We start from the raw sequence: 19,745 nt of genomic DNA, 5'->3' as shown, positions 1-19,745 counted from the left end.
GACTGCATGCTGTGGGTGTGGTGTGGGATTGACCTGTGAAGACTCTGATAAGGACCCAAGAACTTTTCTAATGTGGACATTTCTGGTTTGCACTTGTAACTGCACATTGAAATCCGCCTTTGGCTGCACCTTTAGATGATCCCTTCCAGCATGTCTGTCATCTCTGCTTGAAAACCCAAACATGCTCAGCGAAAAGGAGAATCTTCAAAGGCATATACTCAGGGAGAGAAAAAAAAGTCTCAATCTATACGTGAAACCCTGGGAGGGGTTTAAGGTGGTTTGCTGAAACCCCTAAACCTAAGCAGAGAGGAGCGTATATGAACATGAACAGGACAGGCATGGGTGTATCTGATCATGCTGGAGCAACAGTCTGTGTGGAGAGGATCATCCTGGATGGACTTAAACTAGATGAAGTAGCTCAACGGCAGACTGAAATCCAGCGGTCCTCAATAAAGAAGAAGATCTGTGACTCTGTAAGGTAAGATGCAAAGACAGTGTGACAAAATCTGTCTAAATTTGGTTCTACTGCAAACAGTTGCAATATGGGTAAATATTGGTATGCACCTCGCAGATTATTCAAAGCAACTTACATTGGATTGTATCATGTAAACACTGAATGAGTGTATAATGAGAATCAAACCCATGATCTTGGTGTTACTTACAAATTATTAATTATTACGATTTTTTTTTTCAATTGAACAATATACACATTCATAGAAGTTCAAAAAGTCAAATGAACAGTCTTGTTTATACTAGGGATGTTGTAAAATGTGAGCTTGCATAACCATTTTGAAAGCAATAATTGCTTGAAAACTATGAAGAGCATGTAATTTTGTTGTCATTTCATACACTGTAAAATTGTTACCTTTAAAAAGCAATTTCTTCCTGATTTAAACCAGTTGTGTTGATATATATATATCATGTACTTATAGCGATGTTAAATAATATTTCACATTTCACAAAAGTAACCTGTTAGCTCTTTCTTAATGTTCTTAGGGACACATACCCTACTGTAAACAACTGAGCTTGGCATCTCATCAGCTAAAATGTAGTGTTTCCTGTTCTAATCTTGTGGATATCATTGCAGTCAGCCTGTAAGGTCAAGGATGCTTTAAAATTAAGTTACATTCTATAAACTCATTCTACAAAGCTCTTTATTCTCTCACGGTCTGCTCAAGTGCTCTCTGGGACAGTGGAAGATTTGTATTCTAAAGTGGATACCGCTTCTCTCCTGGATCCCCCAGTATTCTGTTCGGGAGAACGGACTTGGTGACCTGGTTTCAGGTGTCAGTGTGGGAATCATGCATCTGCCTCAGGGTCAGTTTACAAGTGCAAGTTACAAAGGAATTACACATAAGGAAAAAATTCTCTAAAAAAAAAAAACCCTAAACCCCATTTCTGGAATGTCCACCCCCAAAAAGCTTATAATCAGTCGAAACAATGTTTTAAATAAATTATATCAGCCGATGTGAATGGGAAGTCAAAGGGATACATTATTAGTGTGTGTGTGTGTGTGTGTGTGTGTGTGTGTGTGTGTGTGTTGACACTCAGGTATGGCGTATGCTCTCCTGGCTTCTGTGCCACCTGTTTTTGGTCTTTACACCTCCTTCTATCCTGTACTGGTGTACTTCATCTTTGGCACTTCTAGACACGTCTCCATAGGTAAGTGAAGAAAAAGAATATATAAATGTAAAAACTAATATATATATATATATATATATATATATATATATATATATATATATATATATATATATATATATATATATATATATATATATAAAACATTTCATGCAATATTTTTTACCTGCATTATCATGTAGAATCATCATTTTCATACATAGCTTACACAGTATGAAAACTGATTTGGGTTCCTTAAATATTCCAGGAACCTTTGCAGTGATTAGCATAATGATCGGGAGTGTCTCAGAGCGATTGGCTCCTGATGATCACTTTCTGACCAATGGGACAAATGAATCAGTCGTCATGGACATGGAGGCGAGAGATGTTCAGCGAGTGAAAGTGGCTGCAGCAACAACGTTATTGTGCGGCATATTTCAGGTGAGTCTTGCAAAACAACACATGAAAGAATCTGGAAACAAACATGAAAATACAAAAGAATGAACAAACAAGTAAAAAAAATAACCAAACCATAATGCATGCTAAATGTGGGGTAAAATACTTTAAGGAATGTGAAAAACAATCAAATAAATAGGCTACACAAGAAAATAAAAGAATAAACAAACAAAGGTATAAGAATCATTGTAAAAAAAAAAAAAAAAAAAAAAAACCATATTTTCAAACCAGTGCAAAGTAAACAAACTAAACAAAATAATAAAACCAACAATAAGCACCTTGGACCTGTAAAGTTTCAGTTTGTTTTGTTTAAAAGAGGTTTTGCTGATGAAGTAAGTGTTTCTTTAGGTTCTGTTGGGTCTGGTTCGGTTCGGGTTTGTAGTGACGTACCTCTCGGAGCCGTTAGTGCGGGGCTACACGACAGGTGCAGCCACTCACGTGATCACCTCTCAACTCAAATACATGTTTGGAGTTTCACCTAGACGATTCAGTGGACCCCTGCAGCTGCTATATGTGAGTATTTCAGTTTGTTAAATCTTAACAATGTAAACTAAGAATAACATGCAATAATTCTGACCGACACTGCCATTTAGGCCTTTTAAGACTGTAAATTCAAGGAAGATTAATTAAAATTATTTTTAATAGCTAATGATTATTACTGAAAATAATGGCCTTTCTAGACTGCTACCTCAAAATTCTGAAAAACAAAAAACTGATTATGAGATGTTAAGTCAAAATTGTGAAGGGAAAAATGCCAGAAACTCGTAAGGCGGAAAACTGAATTGGAGATGTTAACTCATATTGCAAGATATAAACCTCAGATTGAAATAGAATGAGAATTGGGAGGTAAAAAGTGTTTTTTTTTCATGGCATAAATGGCATACAGTATAATGGGAATTTAATACATAACTATGTAAAAAATTTTTTTTAATAAATTACGTATTCTCAAATTATTTTGTTTACCTAATAAAAAAATGATAAATGTTTCTTTTTAAAAAAAACACACAGCTTTTAAAATTAAAAAAAATCTTATTCAGTCAATTAATAAGAGCCTACAATGAAGTCTATTATCGCATTTCCACTAAAATCTCAGTGGCTACACAAACTTTCGCTATACTATGCCATTCTCCTATTGAAAACTGTGGTAAAAGTAAACTCTATCATATTGCAATTAACCATCAATCACAACTACAGTAATTATATTGTATATCAGGGTTCCTCAATTAGTTTTTGCCCGAAGGCCAAATTCTGCCGACAAAACCAAGCCAAGGGCCATTGATGTCACGGTCATGGACTTTTGTTTGTGTTCCTGTCTTTTGTCCCTTTTACCTAGTTTTTCTGAGTTGCCCTGATTAGTTCATTCAGTTCCACTTGTGTTTATTAATTATCTCAGTCAGCGCCATCGGGGCGCTCTGATCTGCCTCGGGACTCCAGTTCCACCTTGTTGTGAGGATCCCCTGTCTCTGCCTCCAGCCTCGGTCCTTCGACCCATCGGCTCCGCCTTGGCTTCTAGCTCCCTCGTCTCCACTGTAGCCCGTCATCCCACTGGCTCGACTGGGCTCCCTTGTCCAGTGTCGCCCTGGCTCTCCGTCTGCTCGGCTCCATCCTGGGGTCCTCGTCCATTGGCTCCGTCTCCATCAGTCGCCCCCCTGGAGTCATCAGCCCTTCCTCCACCATGGCTCCTCCCTCCGTCGACTCCACCGTGGGCTGCTATCCTGGCTGGTCTCTGGATCTCCATGTGGCTCCTCTTGCTCCTGGCTTCCGCTCGGCTCCTCTCACCTTACACTCCAATGGACTTTTTTGGACAATTTTAGTTTTTCGGCCCCTTTCCCATTGCCTGCCCCTTGCCTGCCCCACACCTGCCTCCTGAACCCTCACCCTCCCTCCTCTGTTGGAATATGTGGCGCCAGGACATGCCTTTCTGGAAGGGGGTGAACTATCACGGTTATGGACATTTGTTTGTGTTCCTGATCTTCTGTCTTTTGTTCCTTTGACCTAGTTTTCCTGAGTTGCCCTGATTAGTTCATTCAGTTCCACTTGTGTTTATTAATAATCTTGTTTGTCTCCTATTATTTAAGCCCTGTGTTTTGCCCCTGCTCCTTAGTTACGGTATTAATGTTGATTTGTGTTAATCTCCTGCGTTTCTCCTGCCTGTGGATTATTTATTATTATTATAAATAAATATATGTAATAGGCAGGCCTATATATAATAGGCCCTGGGGGCCAGAGTCGAGAGATTGCTCTAGCCACTGACCAGCATCAAGAGAAGGCTTATGTTCCCGAGTATATCTCAGAGAGGGCTCCAGTCCCCGAGTTTAGCCCAGAGAGGGCTTCAATCCCCGAGTCTAGCTCAGAGAGGGCTCCTGTTTCCGTGTTTAGCCCAGAGGAGGCTTTTGTTGCCGAATCAGACCAGAGATGGCTTCTGTTCCCAAGTTTGGCCCAGAGAGGGGTTCTATCCCAGAGTCTATCCCAGAGAGGGCCCCTGTTCCCGAATTTGGCCCAGAGAGGTACAGAGTACAGTGAACACACCACACCCAAACGACCAGCACCTGACCAGAGTACAGTGTAGGCTCCAGCCCCAGACCAGAGTACAGTGCAGGCTCCAGCCCCAGACCAGAGTACAGTGCAGGCTCCAGCCCCAGACCAAAGTACAGTGCAGGCTCCAGCCCCAGACCAGTGTAGAGTGCAGGCTCCAGCCCCAGACCCAAGTCCAGTGCAGGCTCCAGCCCCAGACCAGAGTACAGTGCAGGCACCAGAACACAACCAAAGCCCAATCCACACACCAGCACCTGACCAGAGTACAGTGCAGGCTCCAGCCCCAGACCAAAGTACAGTGTAGGCTTCAGCCCCAGACCAGAGTACAGTGCAGGCTCCAGCCCCAGACCAGAGTACAGTGCAGGCTCCAGCATCTGACCAGAGTACAGTGTAGGCTCCAGCCCCAGACCAGTGTACAGTGTAGGCTTCAGCCCCAGACCAGAGTACAGTGCAGGCTCCAGCCCCAGACCAGTGTAGAGTGCAGGCTCCAGCCCCAGACCAGTGTCCAGTGTAGGCTCCAGCCCCAGACCAGTGTACAGTGGAGGCTCCAGCCCCAGACCCAAGTCCAGTGCAGGCTCCAGCCTTCAACCAGAATCCAGTGCAGGTTCCAGCCTTTGACCATGTAAGGGAAACAGGTCAATTTAGGTCGAGGGAAATTATTTTTGATTTTATAAGGAATTTGGACAGAATCACTGTTTTACGGCTGACCAAGTAAATCGACCAGCGATTCACTGAACGAAAGTGAGGAAAGAATGACTTGAAAATGTGAAATCCCAAGTTTATAGCAATATGTACAATTGCATAGACCTAAACAACCATCAATCGCTTAATTAACCCTTGCATTGAGTTCCTCAATTAGGGTAAAATTTATATTAAATGCACCAGTTCATTTAGGATCTGAAAGTACTTGCGTTGCTTGTTTAGGGGGTTCCCTTGTTGTTGTCCATGCAGAAATGGGTTTTCCAAGGTTGCTGACTGGCTGGAAGTTCAGTAGCCACTGAAGTGATGTCTTGGGAAGCCAATGGATGGGCGTTGGCTGAAGATGCGGAGTTGTGGGCTGGTTGAAGTTTTGAGGCGGTCACAGAATCAAGGTGAATTCGGAGACACAGCGTTGCAGCAAAACTTAACTCAGAACACAAAACTCTCAACGTAACAGAAAAGAAACTAAAGTAAAAGAAAGAAAAGAGTAAAGTTTGACGAGACTAGGTGGTATTTCCCGTCGTGATTTTAGAGGAGCTGCTGGCATGTAAGCCAGTGCACGCTGGAACGGCGCTCGAAGAATTCACAGGCAAAAAGCATGTCTGTTTTGACGGACACACCATCCTGGTAGCACATTTCCTGAATCAACGCACTTGCAAAACTTTACATGGTCCTTCAAGCCAGAGAGGCTAGTGGATAAAGGATAAAGGATGGATAAAGATGATGAGCTTGCAAGACCTAAACGGATTTTAAAACCCCCAAGATGGCACCAGGATTATCTATTAACTCAGCCAAGATCATTTACAGATTCCATCTGCACACAAGGACAAACTTCTGATCAAGTGTCCCAGGAGATAACACAGGGGGCTGCCATAGCTAAAACTCTAGATGAGGTGAGAGTTCTTGCTGAAGATATACAGCAAATAAAAGGAATGTTATCAGAGCTGAGCCACACAATGAGAGCAATAAGTACAAGGAGTAGAAGTTCCTCCTTTTCAACCAGTTCAGCCAAACATCTCCTATTGTTAGAGATAATCACGAAGATGGCAATACTGGAGCTTCTCTTGTTCATGAACTGGGTGAATGCCTAAGACAACATGAGGCAAAATATGATCCATTAACACCTCCTAAACATAGCAGACAAAGTACTCTCCCTCCTCCATCAAGATCTATGCTGCCTACAGCATTGCCACAAGAAGAGAGAGTGTCATTAGAACCCAGTTCTTTACAGCCTCCCGCTTCACAATTGCCAACTGAACCTGTTACCACAGAGCATATTGCTTTACAATCACAGCCTTTGGGAAATGATCCTGTAATGAGTATGAATCCAGTTCAGTTTGGCAATGGTCCGTCTTGGTTATCATCATCAGGTCAACAGCCAGTATATCCAGTTTATCCATTCAGTGATCAACAAGCAGTACGGAGCAGCATTGTTCCTAGTCAAATGCAGAGTAATGCATCTTTCCCCTGGATGTTTCCACATTATCCAGTGCCTTTTCTTAATCCTGCAGGATATCCACCTTATGGTCCATTTGTTCATCCAAGCCCCTTTTTTCCAATGGCGGTATCATCCTCAGTTAGTCAAGTTTCCTCAAGCTCTATCTACTGGACCTTCAGATGTGACTGCTATTAGTAATGTTCCTATGTCTGTACCTCAGACAACGTTTGGCCCTCCAATAGTGAACCCACCTGGAAATTCAACTGTGAGTTAACCAGTATCAGCAGCCTATGTTCAGCAGTGTTGTTTGAGCCTCATCCCACATTTGGGATTCTATTAAAATGGCTGACATCCTTTCTTCTGTTCACAACCCTGCCAGAACCATGGCCTCCACCTTTTTCAGGGATTTTTTTATGGCCTTTACTCTGACCTCTAACCTTATTGAACTGTAGCCATGGCTTCTACCTGTACATGTGTTTAATCTTTAATGTATTGTTTGATGTAATGTAAAATAGGTGCCTTTCTTACTGGAATCGTAGACGCCCTGATTGCACTTCCAGACAGTTTTCAGATGACTCAAAATAAGAAATTGTATAGAATTCTCTAAGGGCAAATATGTTTACATATAATTTGGGAGCGGCTGTTGAGAATTCTGATGAGGTCACATGACATAGTCAGCTATGGGTGGAGCTAAGCCTCCTCAGGTGCACTGAATGAATAATTAGCTGCCTTTGTGTGGTGTGTGTTTGTACCACTGAAGGAGTCTTTCCCTTTCTTACTCTCATGGAGAGAGATTTCTATAGAGTTGGTGCGTTCCTGACTTTAAATCGCATACAACTCTGTAGTTGGTTCCAATGCTGCAACACGTAAAATAAAGATCATGGATTGATTACTGGCTCAAATGTGTTATGACGGACATACCATCCTGGTAACACCACATATATATAAAAAAAAATCGATATATATAGGTGGTCCCTTCAATGTTCAAGTCATGTTTACGGCCTTGATTTCCACAGCATAAAGTTCTTATTCTTATGGATTTATGAATGAACATTTGTTATCCACTTCAAATATTACAATGCTCTTGATAACTTTCATTAAGTAAATCTAATTACCATCTAATTTACAAAAACAAAATTATGGCTTGTTTCTCTGGCACAAGGTATATAGAGTTGGTTGAAAAAAGATCCAACTTCAACTCTTTGCCCGCCAGTGCTTTTGAAGAAAGTTTGCCATCCAACGCCAGCACTGAACACACTGAAATCAATTTACCAAGTTTTATAACAAAAGCCAACAAATAAAATTAGAACCACTATACACTTTTTGTTTGCATAAACAAAAAATGATGGCCGGAGACACTATGATAAATTTAATTTTATCTGCTCCATAAACAGTTCTAATGTGCATTCTAAAAATCTCAACACTTCTGATAACAAGGTAGCCTATTTTCCATCGACCGGTTAAGATTTACAATAAAAATTTTGTCAGAATTTCACATTGGTCTGAACAAAAATGTGGCAGTCAAACTGAATGAATTTGTAAATCCACAGTTTGGACTAGTGACATCAAATTGCTCACATTATATTGGTTTGCTAATTATGCTTAACAATGGGTCCAGTGTTTCACACGTGGTTTTGTGAGTATATGATGGGTAGACCTCGATCCCTCTTGGTAGGTCCAAGACAATTTTGTACATTTTAAAATTAAATGCTTAAATCTGGTGCACTTTGAGAGTTCAAAATTAAGAGCTCCAACCCAGGTTAAGTGTCCACATGGAACAGTAAGAAGTCTTTGCATTGACTTGTACCTGGACTTTAAGTCCATTTTGTGTCCTGTTCACTGAAACCAGCGGTCCTGTTTTGAGACATCTTAGGGTTTAATACTGGGATTGGTTTCCATAATTTCCTTTTGGATGACAAAACAAGAAAAAGGGCATTCAAAATAATTTGCTTGAGGATTTTAACATTAACATTAATTAATTAGTCATACTCCCAAACTCACTTTTGCCTCCACTGTCACTCAAAGCACTGCACTATTATGCACACAGATAAAATATAGACCTCAAGTGCAATCAATCTACAAAAATCCACTTCAGTCACATTTTAAAAATGCATATTTATTTTAATAAACTCCTCTCTGTCTTTAGACTCTGGTGGAGCTGGGCAGGTTATTACCACAGACTCACATTGCCACTCTTCTGATCAGTCTGGTGGCTCTCACAGCTCTGATCATTGTGAAAGAGATAAACTCCTGCTACAGTCGCAGATTACTCCTCCCTGTTCCCATAGAGCTCATGGTGGTGAGTAGCTACACATGTACCATGTTTCTTCAGATGTCAAACCACAAAACTCCGACCTAGTAAGTACACAAAGAGACAGATGCAACAGCTTTGTGTGTATATTTACAGATTATTGCAGGGACACTTGTTTCTCATTATGCTGATCTGAGAGCTGTTAATGGTGTCGACGTGGTGGGAGAAATTCCCAGTGGGTGAGTACGCGTTTCACATTACATTGAGTGGATACTAGAGGAACACTGTGAGCTTTCACTAGCAACAGTAGGCTTAAAATCATTTTAGTCTGACATTGTTTGCATGTGCAGCGAAGTCAAACTGTTTCTTTTTAAACACTGACCTCGTGCAGGAGGTTAGAAAGTTCTTGGTGGCTCAGTTCTTGGTCTTAATCTTGGTTGACTGACTTTGTTAATCCATCAAAACATGTCTACAGTAAAGCACTAATTCCAGTCTCTTTCTGTACACCCTCACGTGAGACATTAGGAGGACTTTTGTATTCCTTAAGCATATAAAAGACACACACAAAGGTCAGTGGAGAGCAGTGTTATTTTAATATCATTGATATACCATTAAAGTTTTTGTTAAAGGCATAGTTCACCTAAAAATTTTTATCATTTACTTAGCCTCGTTTTTCTTCCAAACCTGTATGAGGTTAATTTTTCAGCTGAACACAAAAGAAGATATTTTGAAGAATGTGGGTAACCAAAGAGTTGCTGGTCCCCACTTGACTTTCACAGTATGGAAAAATTCAGTGCGGACCAGAAATGTGTCAGCGTTAGATTTCATTTTAATATATTCTATTTTCACTTTTATTAAAGTTTTTGTTGTCTTAATTAGTTTATTTTTTAAAAACATGTATATAGTTTTTATTAATTCAAATTTATTAGTTTTAGTTTATTTAGTTTTAGTCATTTTAGAAGTATTGTATTGGCAACTAGCTGAAATAAAATACACTTTTAAAAATAGAGGTTCCTTTTTAGCATCTGTGGTTCCATTAAGAGCCTTTTTAACATCCATGGAAACTTTCCATTGCACAATACAATTCTTTATAATGGAAAAAAAATGATCTTTAGATTGTTGAAATGTACTTCACACTAAGAAATGTTCGCAAAGAAGGTTCTTTGGGAAACCAGATATGGTTTTTCTATGACATCATTACAAAAACACACTTTTAAAACCTTTATTTTTAAGATTTTAAGGTTTTTTTTATTGTTATTTTTTATTTCCATTTTTTATTTTAGTTTTAATTTCAGTTAACTATAATAGCCCTAGAGCCATGTTAGTAATCTATACCCTCTGACCCTGCTCAGATTGGTGCCACCCAGAGTCCCAGAGGTGGGTTTCTTCTCCTCAGTGGTTGGAGATGCGTTTGCTGTGGCTGTGGTGGGATACGCCATCAACATTTCTCTAGGCAAGACTTTTGCTCTCAAACATGGATATAAAGTAGACAGCAATCAGGTACAGCATCTGTCACGCAAAACAAACCCGTGTCACACATCTAGTGGGCACTTGATCACATATATATAATGTTCTGAAAAATACATGTGCAGTGTATGGTGGTGAGTGTCTCTAATTGTCCCTCTGCAGGAGTTGGTGGCGTTGGGGCTCAGTAACACCATTGGTGGCTTTTTCCAGTGCTACTCCGTCACTTCCTCCATGTCTCGCAGTCTTGTGCAGGAGAGCACGGGGGGAAAGACACAGGTGATTTTCCACCAAGCACAAATATACACTGGATTTCAAAAGTTTGGGCTCAGTAAGATTTATTTATTTATTAAAGAAATTAATACAAAGACATTTATAATGTTACAAAACATTTCTTTTACGAATAAATGGTTATTTTGAACTTACTATTCATCATAGAATCCTGAAATATAAAGTAATGAAACACAAACATATGTCTGCTGCACAACTGTTTTCAACATTGATAATACATAATAATAATAAATGTTCTTTGAGCAGCAAATCAGCATATTAGAATGATTTCTGATTGATCATGTGACACTGAAGACTGAAGTAATTATGCTGAAAGTTCACATAGAAAACATTCATTTTCAGTTTTAATAAAATTTCACATTTTCACTGTATTTTTGATCAAATAAATGCAGCTTTGGCGAGCAGAAGAGTCTTCTTTCAAATACATTAAAATGTCATACAGACCCTGAACCTTTGTGCATACAGTATGCATGTAAAACAAACAGTTATGCACAACTACAAATATGCTTTTTGTGTCACACAGGTGGCCGGCATGATATCTGCAGTTATTGTGTTCATTACAGTTTTGAAGCTTGGTCCACTTTTTGAGCAACTGCCCACAGTAAGTCATGCACTCAACTGAACATTGGTCGAAGTGTACAGCTACATTAATATAGAGAGAGCCATTTGTGATACAGAGTTCAATTATGATATTAAAATAATTGCAATGAATATAACGCTGTAATTCAGGAGATCTCTCCACATATTTACATTCATTTGTGGCTCTTGTGTCCAGTGTTGTTATTGTTAACTTAAACCAAAACTATTAAAAATAATCTTCAGGAAATTAAATAGAGCTGAAATTGAGCTGAAATTGAAACTGCCTGAAATAAATGTTTAAGTACTAAAATTACTAAAATTGAATTTAAAATAAATTTAAATTGTATAAACTCTGCTCTTATAATTCATTTGTTCATTGTTAATTGGTTGCATCAACATTGTCAATGACTTGCCAATTACATATTTTTAATTAAAGTGAATAAATTAAAAAAAGAAAAAGAAAACAGCCAAGCTGCAGGTGCATAACTGCATAAATGTTTGTATATATCTGAATATTTTCCTGTAAATTTAAAATTTAATGTAGTTTATAATTATAATTGGATGACCATGCATCCTGTTTTTTTCCTGGACATGTTCTGGCCAGGATTTCTAAGTTGCCTAAAATCTCCTGGGTTTGGTTTGGTTTTCTTTTTGTTTTCATACTTGACGAAGGTGATGACTGAAAAGTAGCTTGACCGATAGTGTGCAGCTATTGTTCATAATCAACCAATGGTGGTGTGCGAGAAGGCGGGCTCTACAGTGAAAGGTCAAAGCAATGCATTGCAAATACACTGCAGAAAGCAAGTCAGTATGAAAACATATATGTATACATAATATCTATGAAAACAAGGCCCAATCCCTGACATTTAAGACAATTTAGAAAGTATGAACTTACAAATTTATTATACAAATTTCATATGGAAGATATAATGGATAATAATGGTGTAGATAATCTCAGAGCTCTTTATTAAAGAAGTATATTAAATGCCATTTAAATTCTGATCCTCCATTTTGCACATGCAGCAGTTTGTAAGCAGTAGTTGTGTTTGTGTGTTTGTCTTTAGGCTGTGCTGTCCAGCATTGTGTTTGTGAATCTGAAGGGAATGTTCATGCAGTGTCAGGATATCCCTGCTCTGTGGAGGAGCAGCAGAGTAGATCTGGTGAGATCTGATCATCACGACTCTAGATCTGTGTCTGTACATGATTCTGTGTCCTGACTGTGTGCCTCTCTTTCTGTCTCTCAACTAGTGTGGCTGGTAACTTTTCTCTGTACTGTTCTGTTGAATCTGGACCTGGGTCTGGCAGCTTCCATCACCTTCACACTGCTCACTGTGATCTGCCGGACCCAGCGGTGAGTGTGTGTGTGTGTGTGAGAGAGAGAAAATACATCTGTGTGTCTATCAAGTTCATAGGCATTACTGCCGTTATTTCTTTCTTTCTAGTCCCAGGTACTCTTTGCTTGGCAGGGTGTCTGACACAGAACTGTACTTAGAAACAGAGTCATATAAAGAGGTGAGGCTTCCTTATAGGCAAACCGTTCATTTACATGTGTGTGCATGTGTGGGCTTGTTTATGGTACTTGTATCATCTATATTTGTGTTTCTTGACAGGCTAAAGCCATCCCAGGTATCACTATCTTCCGTTCCTCTGCAATGATCTACTACGCAAACGCTGAACTCTATCAAGAGGCTCTATTAAAGAAGGTGGCACACACAACAGATGAATTACACACAGGATCAAAGACAACAGCTTTCAGCTCTTCTTTCTTTCTTGCTTTCTTGCTTTCTTTCTTTCTTTCTTTCTTTCCAGAGTGGAATTAATATTCCAAAGCTGCTCAAACTGAAAAAGAGGAAAGAGGAGGAGGAGAATGCAAAAAAGAAACAAGTGAAGAAACAAGATAAACAGGTTAGAGACAAATGCTGTAATGAGAATTACTGAAGAAGAAAAGAGTGTTTCAGTCTAAGTACCACAAACACATTCTAATTACTACACACTAACCCTACCCCATAAGAAAACTTGGTAATTCTTTAGGTTAGGGACCAATTCTCACTATTAACTAGTTACTTATTAGCATGCGTATTACTGGCATATTGGCTGTTTGTTAGTACTTATAAAGCACATACTGTATTAATGCCTTATTCAGCATAACCATATTCTAGATCCCTAAACCCTAGCCAATACTTAAACTTAACAATTACCTTGCTAACTATTAACAATCAATAATAGTTTGTTAATAGTGAGAACTGGACCCCAAACTAAAGTAATCAAAAACTTATTTTTGTGTTTTAGATTTAAACAAAAATGAACTTTTTAGTTATGAATCATTTTTCATATGGCAGCATTTTAGTGCAACATAATAAATATTTTGAGAATAAAGTTATTGTGTTCTGACAATCTCATAATTGGCCTTTTACAAGACTAAATTCATATAGTCACGAGAATAAAGTCATAACATTATGGGATCAAAGTGAATGTTTAAAAATAAAACCTCATAATCAGCCTTTTTATGAGAAAGTCAACAATTTGAGAATAAAGTCACACTTTTATTAGATTAAATTAGTAATATTTTGAGAATACTTTCAGAATTATGAAAATAATTCATGTTTGTTTTTCTATGATCAAGATTTTCAATTAACTTCTGTTGTTTTTATAATTATTCTATTATTATATTTAGCTTATATCTTTTATATTCTCTAACCTTGAAAACAACCTATACAAACCTCTATGCAATTTTACATTTTCAGAATTGTTCTTCATGAGGACCAGCAATGAAAATGTATTCATCAGAGAATCCTGAAATAAAATGTATCAGTTTCCACAAAAATATTAATCATCACAGCTGTTTTCAACATTGATAATAATAATTTATTTATTAAAGAAATTAATACCAAGACATAATGTTACAAAACATTTCTGTTACAAATAAATGCTGTTATTTTGAACTTAATATTCATCATAGAATCCTGAAAAATAATGAAGCACAAACATATGAAGCAGCACAACTGTTTTCAACATTGATAATACATAATAATAAGAAATGTTGCTTTAGCAGCAAATCAGCATATTAGAATGATTTCTGAAGGATCATGTGACACTGAAGACTGGAGTAATGATGCTGAAAATACAGCTTTGATCACTGGAATAAATTAAATTTTAACATATATTCACATTTATTTTAAATTGTAATAATTTTTAACAAAAGTACGTTTTTTTATGTATTTTTCATCTAATAAGCATGGGACTTATAAGAGAATTTTCTTTAAAAAAAACATTGAAAACACACTGACCCCAAACCTGATTTCAGGTTTCACCATCCATGTACAAAAATTTGGTCACCACAGTTTACACACACACACACACACACACACACACACACACACATACACATAGGCCTACAGAAACATTTCTGTAGTTTTAGTTCTTTAAGGTATTATTTAGTGATGTTTTATTAAGTGGTTATGTGTGTTGTTCACAGACTGGAGTTCTGAGAGAGCTGGCGAACAGAATGATGGTCTCCATGAAGGATGTGAGTGAATCTGTGCACTGTCACCGAACGGACCGGGAATGCATCATCAATGACAGCGGCATAGCAACAGTAACCCACGGTAACATGAACTGCAGCTTCCAGCCAGAGCAGGACTCTGAGGAGGAGGAACGGGACGAGACAGACACACACTCCTCCAGCTGTGACGGTGCACAGGAACACACACACTCCATCATCCTGGACTTCAGTCCTGTCAGCTTCATCGACACGGTCACCCTAAAAACACTGAAAAACGTAAGCCAAGTCACATTCATCTGTACCCACCTTCTCTGTAACGTGAATGTGCGAGGCTCCCGGAGTCATTCGCTTCCAGTTATTTTAGCTGTACTTAAACAGTGCATGCTGCTTGATATTATAAACTGGTAGTTGTTATCACATCATTGTAATTCATGATAATACTCATAAACGCATTGGTTTGCACTGGAAATGGTTTTACATTTACTGCACGATTTTTTAAAACATGCTTCTAGATTTTTCAAGATTTTGCAGAGGTTGATGTCACTGTTTACATCGCTGGATGCCAAGGTGGGTCAAATCAGACACCCGCTCTTAATTCCAGCATTCACATGCTAAATCAAGACAATGTTATAACTGATCATGTAATGAGCCTTCAACAAATGCAGCTTATCTCACACTACCAATGTGTGTGACTGTAGTGTGTGTAGTGCAGCAGCTGGAGCGAGGCGGATTCTTCTCAGAGTCCATCTCAAAAAGTCACCTCTTCCCGTCTATCCATGACGCTGTGCTGCGCTGTCTGTGTCGGTCTCAGAGAGATCGGTCCAGCTCTGAATTTGCTCCGGTGAGACTGTCATCACACTAAACACACACAGGGTTTCTCAGTCAGATCCTTGCTGTTTCCCTTACATTCATGTGAGCTGTTGCTCTTTCACAGGAAATGCCCTGCGTTACGAGGCTGTGAGCAGCAGGTGTCAGTCTGTCCCGGATCTTGACTGGCAGGCCTAAAAGATGCCTTCGTTTCCATGAGGAACGCCATCAGGATGATAGAAGCCTGAAACTAATTACAACAAGTCAAAAATACCCACCAAGACTCACAGCCAGATGTTTGTATCATAAAACATAGGTTTCAATATGATGGACGGTGACTGGGTGATTTACTGTCTTAGTGTGGCATATAATAGATATAACAGATATACATAATAAGAAAAAGCTGTTTAGAAAGTCTACAAATTGTTGTAGAAAAAGCCTGGTAACATAAAAAAATGGTCAAACACAGAGCAGGTATTCATTCTCTTTGAATATGTGTAACACTACAAATAACAGTCTGTCTACACATTTAGCCTGTTATTGTTTGAAAACTCTGTCAAGGTCTATTAAATTGCATGCAAAGATAAATTAATTACTACATGAGTGCCTCAGAGTATTTCATCTTCTCAGTGAATTAATATCAATAAAGATAAATTAATAACTTAGAAATTAAGCATTATAAATAGGCTGCCATTCAGATATTTTATAAATCAATCTGGGAAACTTTAAAAAAAAAAAAAAAAAAAAAAAAAAAAAAAAAAAAAAAAAGGAACATTAAAAATGTGATATTTGGATGTTTGGAGCGTCGAAAATGATATTTGAGCGCCGTCTGCTGTTCATGTCGGGTGTTACAACAGCGAGGAGTGAAACTATAGAAATTAAATCTACTTTGTGTTGCTTCTTTCAAATGCAGATATAAATATCAATAGACTTATATTCGTTAATTAAAACAACACCTGTCTTACATCTTAATTTTATAAATTAAAAAGTAAAAATGTAAAAATGTCAGACGTCGAGACATACTGAGATTAAAGTTTGATACCGAGCCCTTATATCCTATTAAAATGATTAAAAACTCATTGACGGACTAAAGCGCAAGCTCCCGGGGCATCAAACATGAAAACGTTGGACAGCGCCCGTGGTTCGATCTCCGGTCGCCGGTTTCCCGAAGACCATGAGACGGGGATTTTTCAGTCAATCGGAAGTAACCACTGAGCCAAACCAACGCGAGAGTTCCTCCGCTGAAACACGAGTTTAGCTGGGAGCCATCACGCAACACTGTAATAATGTACAAGTTCTCCAGCTACAGATAAAACAGTAATACTTCTTCTTTTCATGAATTATTTTGAGATAGAAAACAACTTTTCAAGTCAACAGATTCTTAAAGGCACCAAAAGCGGAAACAAACCATAAACAATGCGAAAAATAAAACTGTTTTTAAAACATTGTCAAGCAAAGCGCAGCAGAATGATAGCGAAAACAACAATAAAACCAGAAATGAATGTTGTCTGTCTGCTCGTGTGACATGCCTTCTATAACCTAACGTTACCTCAACAGAAAGGAATCGGGTGTGCATTATTAATATCTAATTCTTATTATTAATATTATTATTTTTAATATTGTTTATATATGCTGTACATGGTTGCATTTTTTTATTTTTTTATTCTGATGTTCTACTTTTATTGTGGCAAGGTTGCATGTTAAAGATAGAATGTTTAGCTGAATTATGCCACGAGCGCAGGTTTATGTTTTACTCAGACTGTCATATTTTTCACTTTCAGCGTTGCTGCAGTCACATAACAAATGAGACTGACACCTTCATCTTGACAGCACTGAAATGGGTCTTTATTTTATTTGTATAGTACGTTTACAGTAGGCTGCTGTAGAAAATGCTGATAATGACACCCTCTGTTTCAGCACAGGTTTGATAAGTCACTGTGTGAATAAAGTGAGGACTGGGGGGGTCAATGTCTACCAGTTTAATCTGGTAGTTCAACTGGCTATTGACCATTGACTCAAATTACACATTTTTTGTATGCTGACAACACTTTGCAAATACACAAACTTTATACATGCAACAAAAAATAACGAGTCGTTTGTATTATACATAACCGAATCCCCTTCAGCTTCCAGAGTGAAATATCATTATTAAACTATATAGCGTTTTAGACTGCAACGTCACAAACCTCAACAACAACGACAATAATATTAAAGGGCACTTATTATGCCCCTTTTTACAAGTTATAGTATTGGTCTTGAGTGTCCCCAGAATGTGTCTGTGAAGTTTCAGCTCAAAATTCCCCACAGATCATTTATTATTGGAAAATGTAATTTTTGAGGCTTGTCTAAAAAAAAATGAGCTGTTTTGATGTGTATCACTTGAAATGCAAATGAGCTGCATATTCCCACCCCATCTCCAGCAGAGGGCGTAGCGTACACATCTCTCTGCTTTGCGTACCTACACCGATAAACAGCTGGTAGAAGCAGCATGACTGAGAGCAAGAGAACCAGTGTTTAGCCGTACATGTGGGAAGTTAAATGCACTGAAAGTGGAAAGAAACAGCATGATGTTACAGAGCTCGTGCCGCACTGACCTGACATCGGCACGGCTCAATGGACTAAACTCACAAACACAGTGCTGATCAATTAAAATACTTCGATAATGTGTGCACACAAACATTGTTAAAATGCTAACCACTATAAAAACATGACATTCACAAAGCAGTCTGGAGTAAAATGATTTGTGCAGACAAACATATTTAGGTGGATTTCGAGGCGCATTACCTCGAAAAATAGAAGTAATCCGCTTTGTCCTCAGTGGCTCAGATGTTGGGAGAAAGTGAAGACTCTTATGTTCAGTCTTACATCCAAACACAGAGCACCGGGATTGCTTACAATACATTGTTGACATTACAGTTGCTCGAGAGCGGAGAAAATGGAGTACAGCGTACAACCACTGAGGGCAGAGACTATAGCAATGCAGGGCTGTCAATCAACCCCCGTGACCTTGCCCTATGTAATGTGACGTCACACTGCATCAGAATCAAAACTGCAGGCCTAGTGAGACTGGTTTGGTTTAAAGGGGATTAAAAAATGAGGAGTGGGTGGATTTTTATCATTGTAGGCTGGTTGTGTTCACACACTGCCATCACACATTTATGTCCAAACACCATGTAAAAGTGGATTTTGCATAATAGATGTCCTTTAATAATAATAATAGGCATTATAGAAAAAGAAGTAAAACAAAATAAAATAGAATAACAAAAATTTAAATAACTAAAATGATAATTACAAATAATATAAATATAATAATAATAAATGTAAATAACGTGGATAAATACATTTAACATTTTTCAGAAATGAATTTTCTAATATGCACAAATAAAAATATCAAAATTAAAGTTGTTTGTGTTCTTTGATGTTGAGTGTTGATGTTTGTTGAGTGTATTTATCATCTGTGCTAAATATTGACCAGCACTTATAGCATCGCAAGCATCCCCTTCACCCTTAACTCTTTACAATATATTTCTGTTCCCTAAAAACAGAAAACAGTATTTTTACAAAATTAGACTGCTATTATGCTCATACTCTGGAGTCAAACACTGAGTTTATCTGTGTGTATATATATATATATATATATATATATATATATATATATATATATATATATATATATATATATATATATATATATTTGTAAGTTGCTTTGGGTAAAAGTGTCTGCTAAATGACTAAATGTGTATATATATATATATATATATATATATATATATATAATCTTGTACGGCTAGCCATGGTTGGGGTAGCCATGAAGTGGAGTTACTGTTCTGAATAACAGTGGATTTTATATCAACATTTATTGTTCAAAAAAATAAATATTTAGACGTGAAGTGGAGTTACTGTTCTGAATAACAGTGGATTTTATATCAACATTTATGGTGTTAAAATATATGTTTTTAATTTAACCTTTAAACTTTAAATACTTTGGTCAGTTCAAGAATAGTTTATGAAACTGTATATAATTGTTGATATGGTTGGCTATTTTCATAAGTCAAGTCAAGTCACCATTATTTATATAGCGCTTTTTACAATGCAGATTGTGT

At 37.9% G+C, this 19,745-nt stretch overlaps 1 protein-coding gene across 1 annotated transcript; it reads left to right on the top strand.

Annotated features, from left to right (window-relative positions):
* Window positions 1-16,340, top strand: si:ch211-117c9.2 (solute carrier family 26 member 6). The gene is made up of 19 exons (XM_042750713.1): window positions 1-478; window positions 1,178-1,317; window positions 1,552-1,662; window positions 1,889-2,061; window positions 2,425-2,589; window positions 8,895-9,047; window positions 9,156-9,238; window positions 10,352-10,499; window positions 10,629-10,742; window positions 11,278-11,355; window positions 12,398-12,493; window positions 12,578-12,684; window positions 12,776-12,845; window positions 12,944-13,036; window positions 13,143-13,238; window positions 14,809-15,111; window positions 15,348-15,402; window positions 15,534-15,676; window positions 15,770-16,340. Exons 1-19 carry the CDS (start codon window positions 318-320, stop codon window positions 15,794-15,796), a joined length of 2,316 nt encoding a protein of 771 aa, XP_042606647.1. The 5' UTR covers window positions 1-317; the 3' UTR covers window positions 15,797-16,340.
* Window positions 16,341-19,745: the final 3,405 nt, after the last annotated feature.

The sequence above is a fragment of the Cyprinus carpio genome, chromosome B23 (genome assembly GCF_018340385.1).
Source record: "Cyprinus carpio isolate SPL01 chromosome B23, ASM1834038v1, whole genome shotgun sequence".
NCBI classification, from domain to species: Eukaryota; Metazoa; Chordata; class Actinopteri; order Cypriniformes; family Cyprinidae; genus Cyprinus; species Cyprinus carpio.
This window is presented reverse-complemented; position numbering and strand designations above follow the sequence as displayed.

Bases quoted from the DNA above. Each gene is read 5' to 3' on its own strand.
- si:ch211-117c9.2 (XM_042750713.1), top strand. From the start codon at position 318: ATGAACATGAACAGGACAGGCATGGGTGTATCTGATCATGCTGGAGCA. The intron at 11,356-12,397 runs GTAAGTCATGCA...GTTTGTCTTTAG, and splicing joins TTTTTGAGCAACTGCCCACA to GCTGTGCTGTCCAGCATTGT. The intron at 15,112-15,347 runs GTAAGCCAAGTC...ACATGCTTCTAG, and splicing joins CCCTAAAAACACTGAAAAAC to ATTTTTCAAGATTTTGCAGA.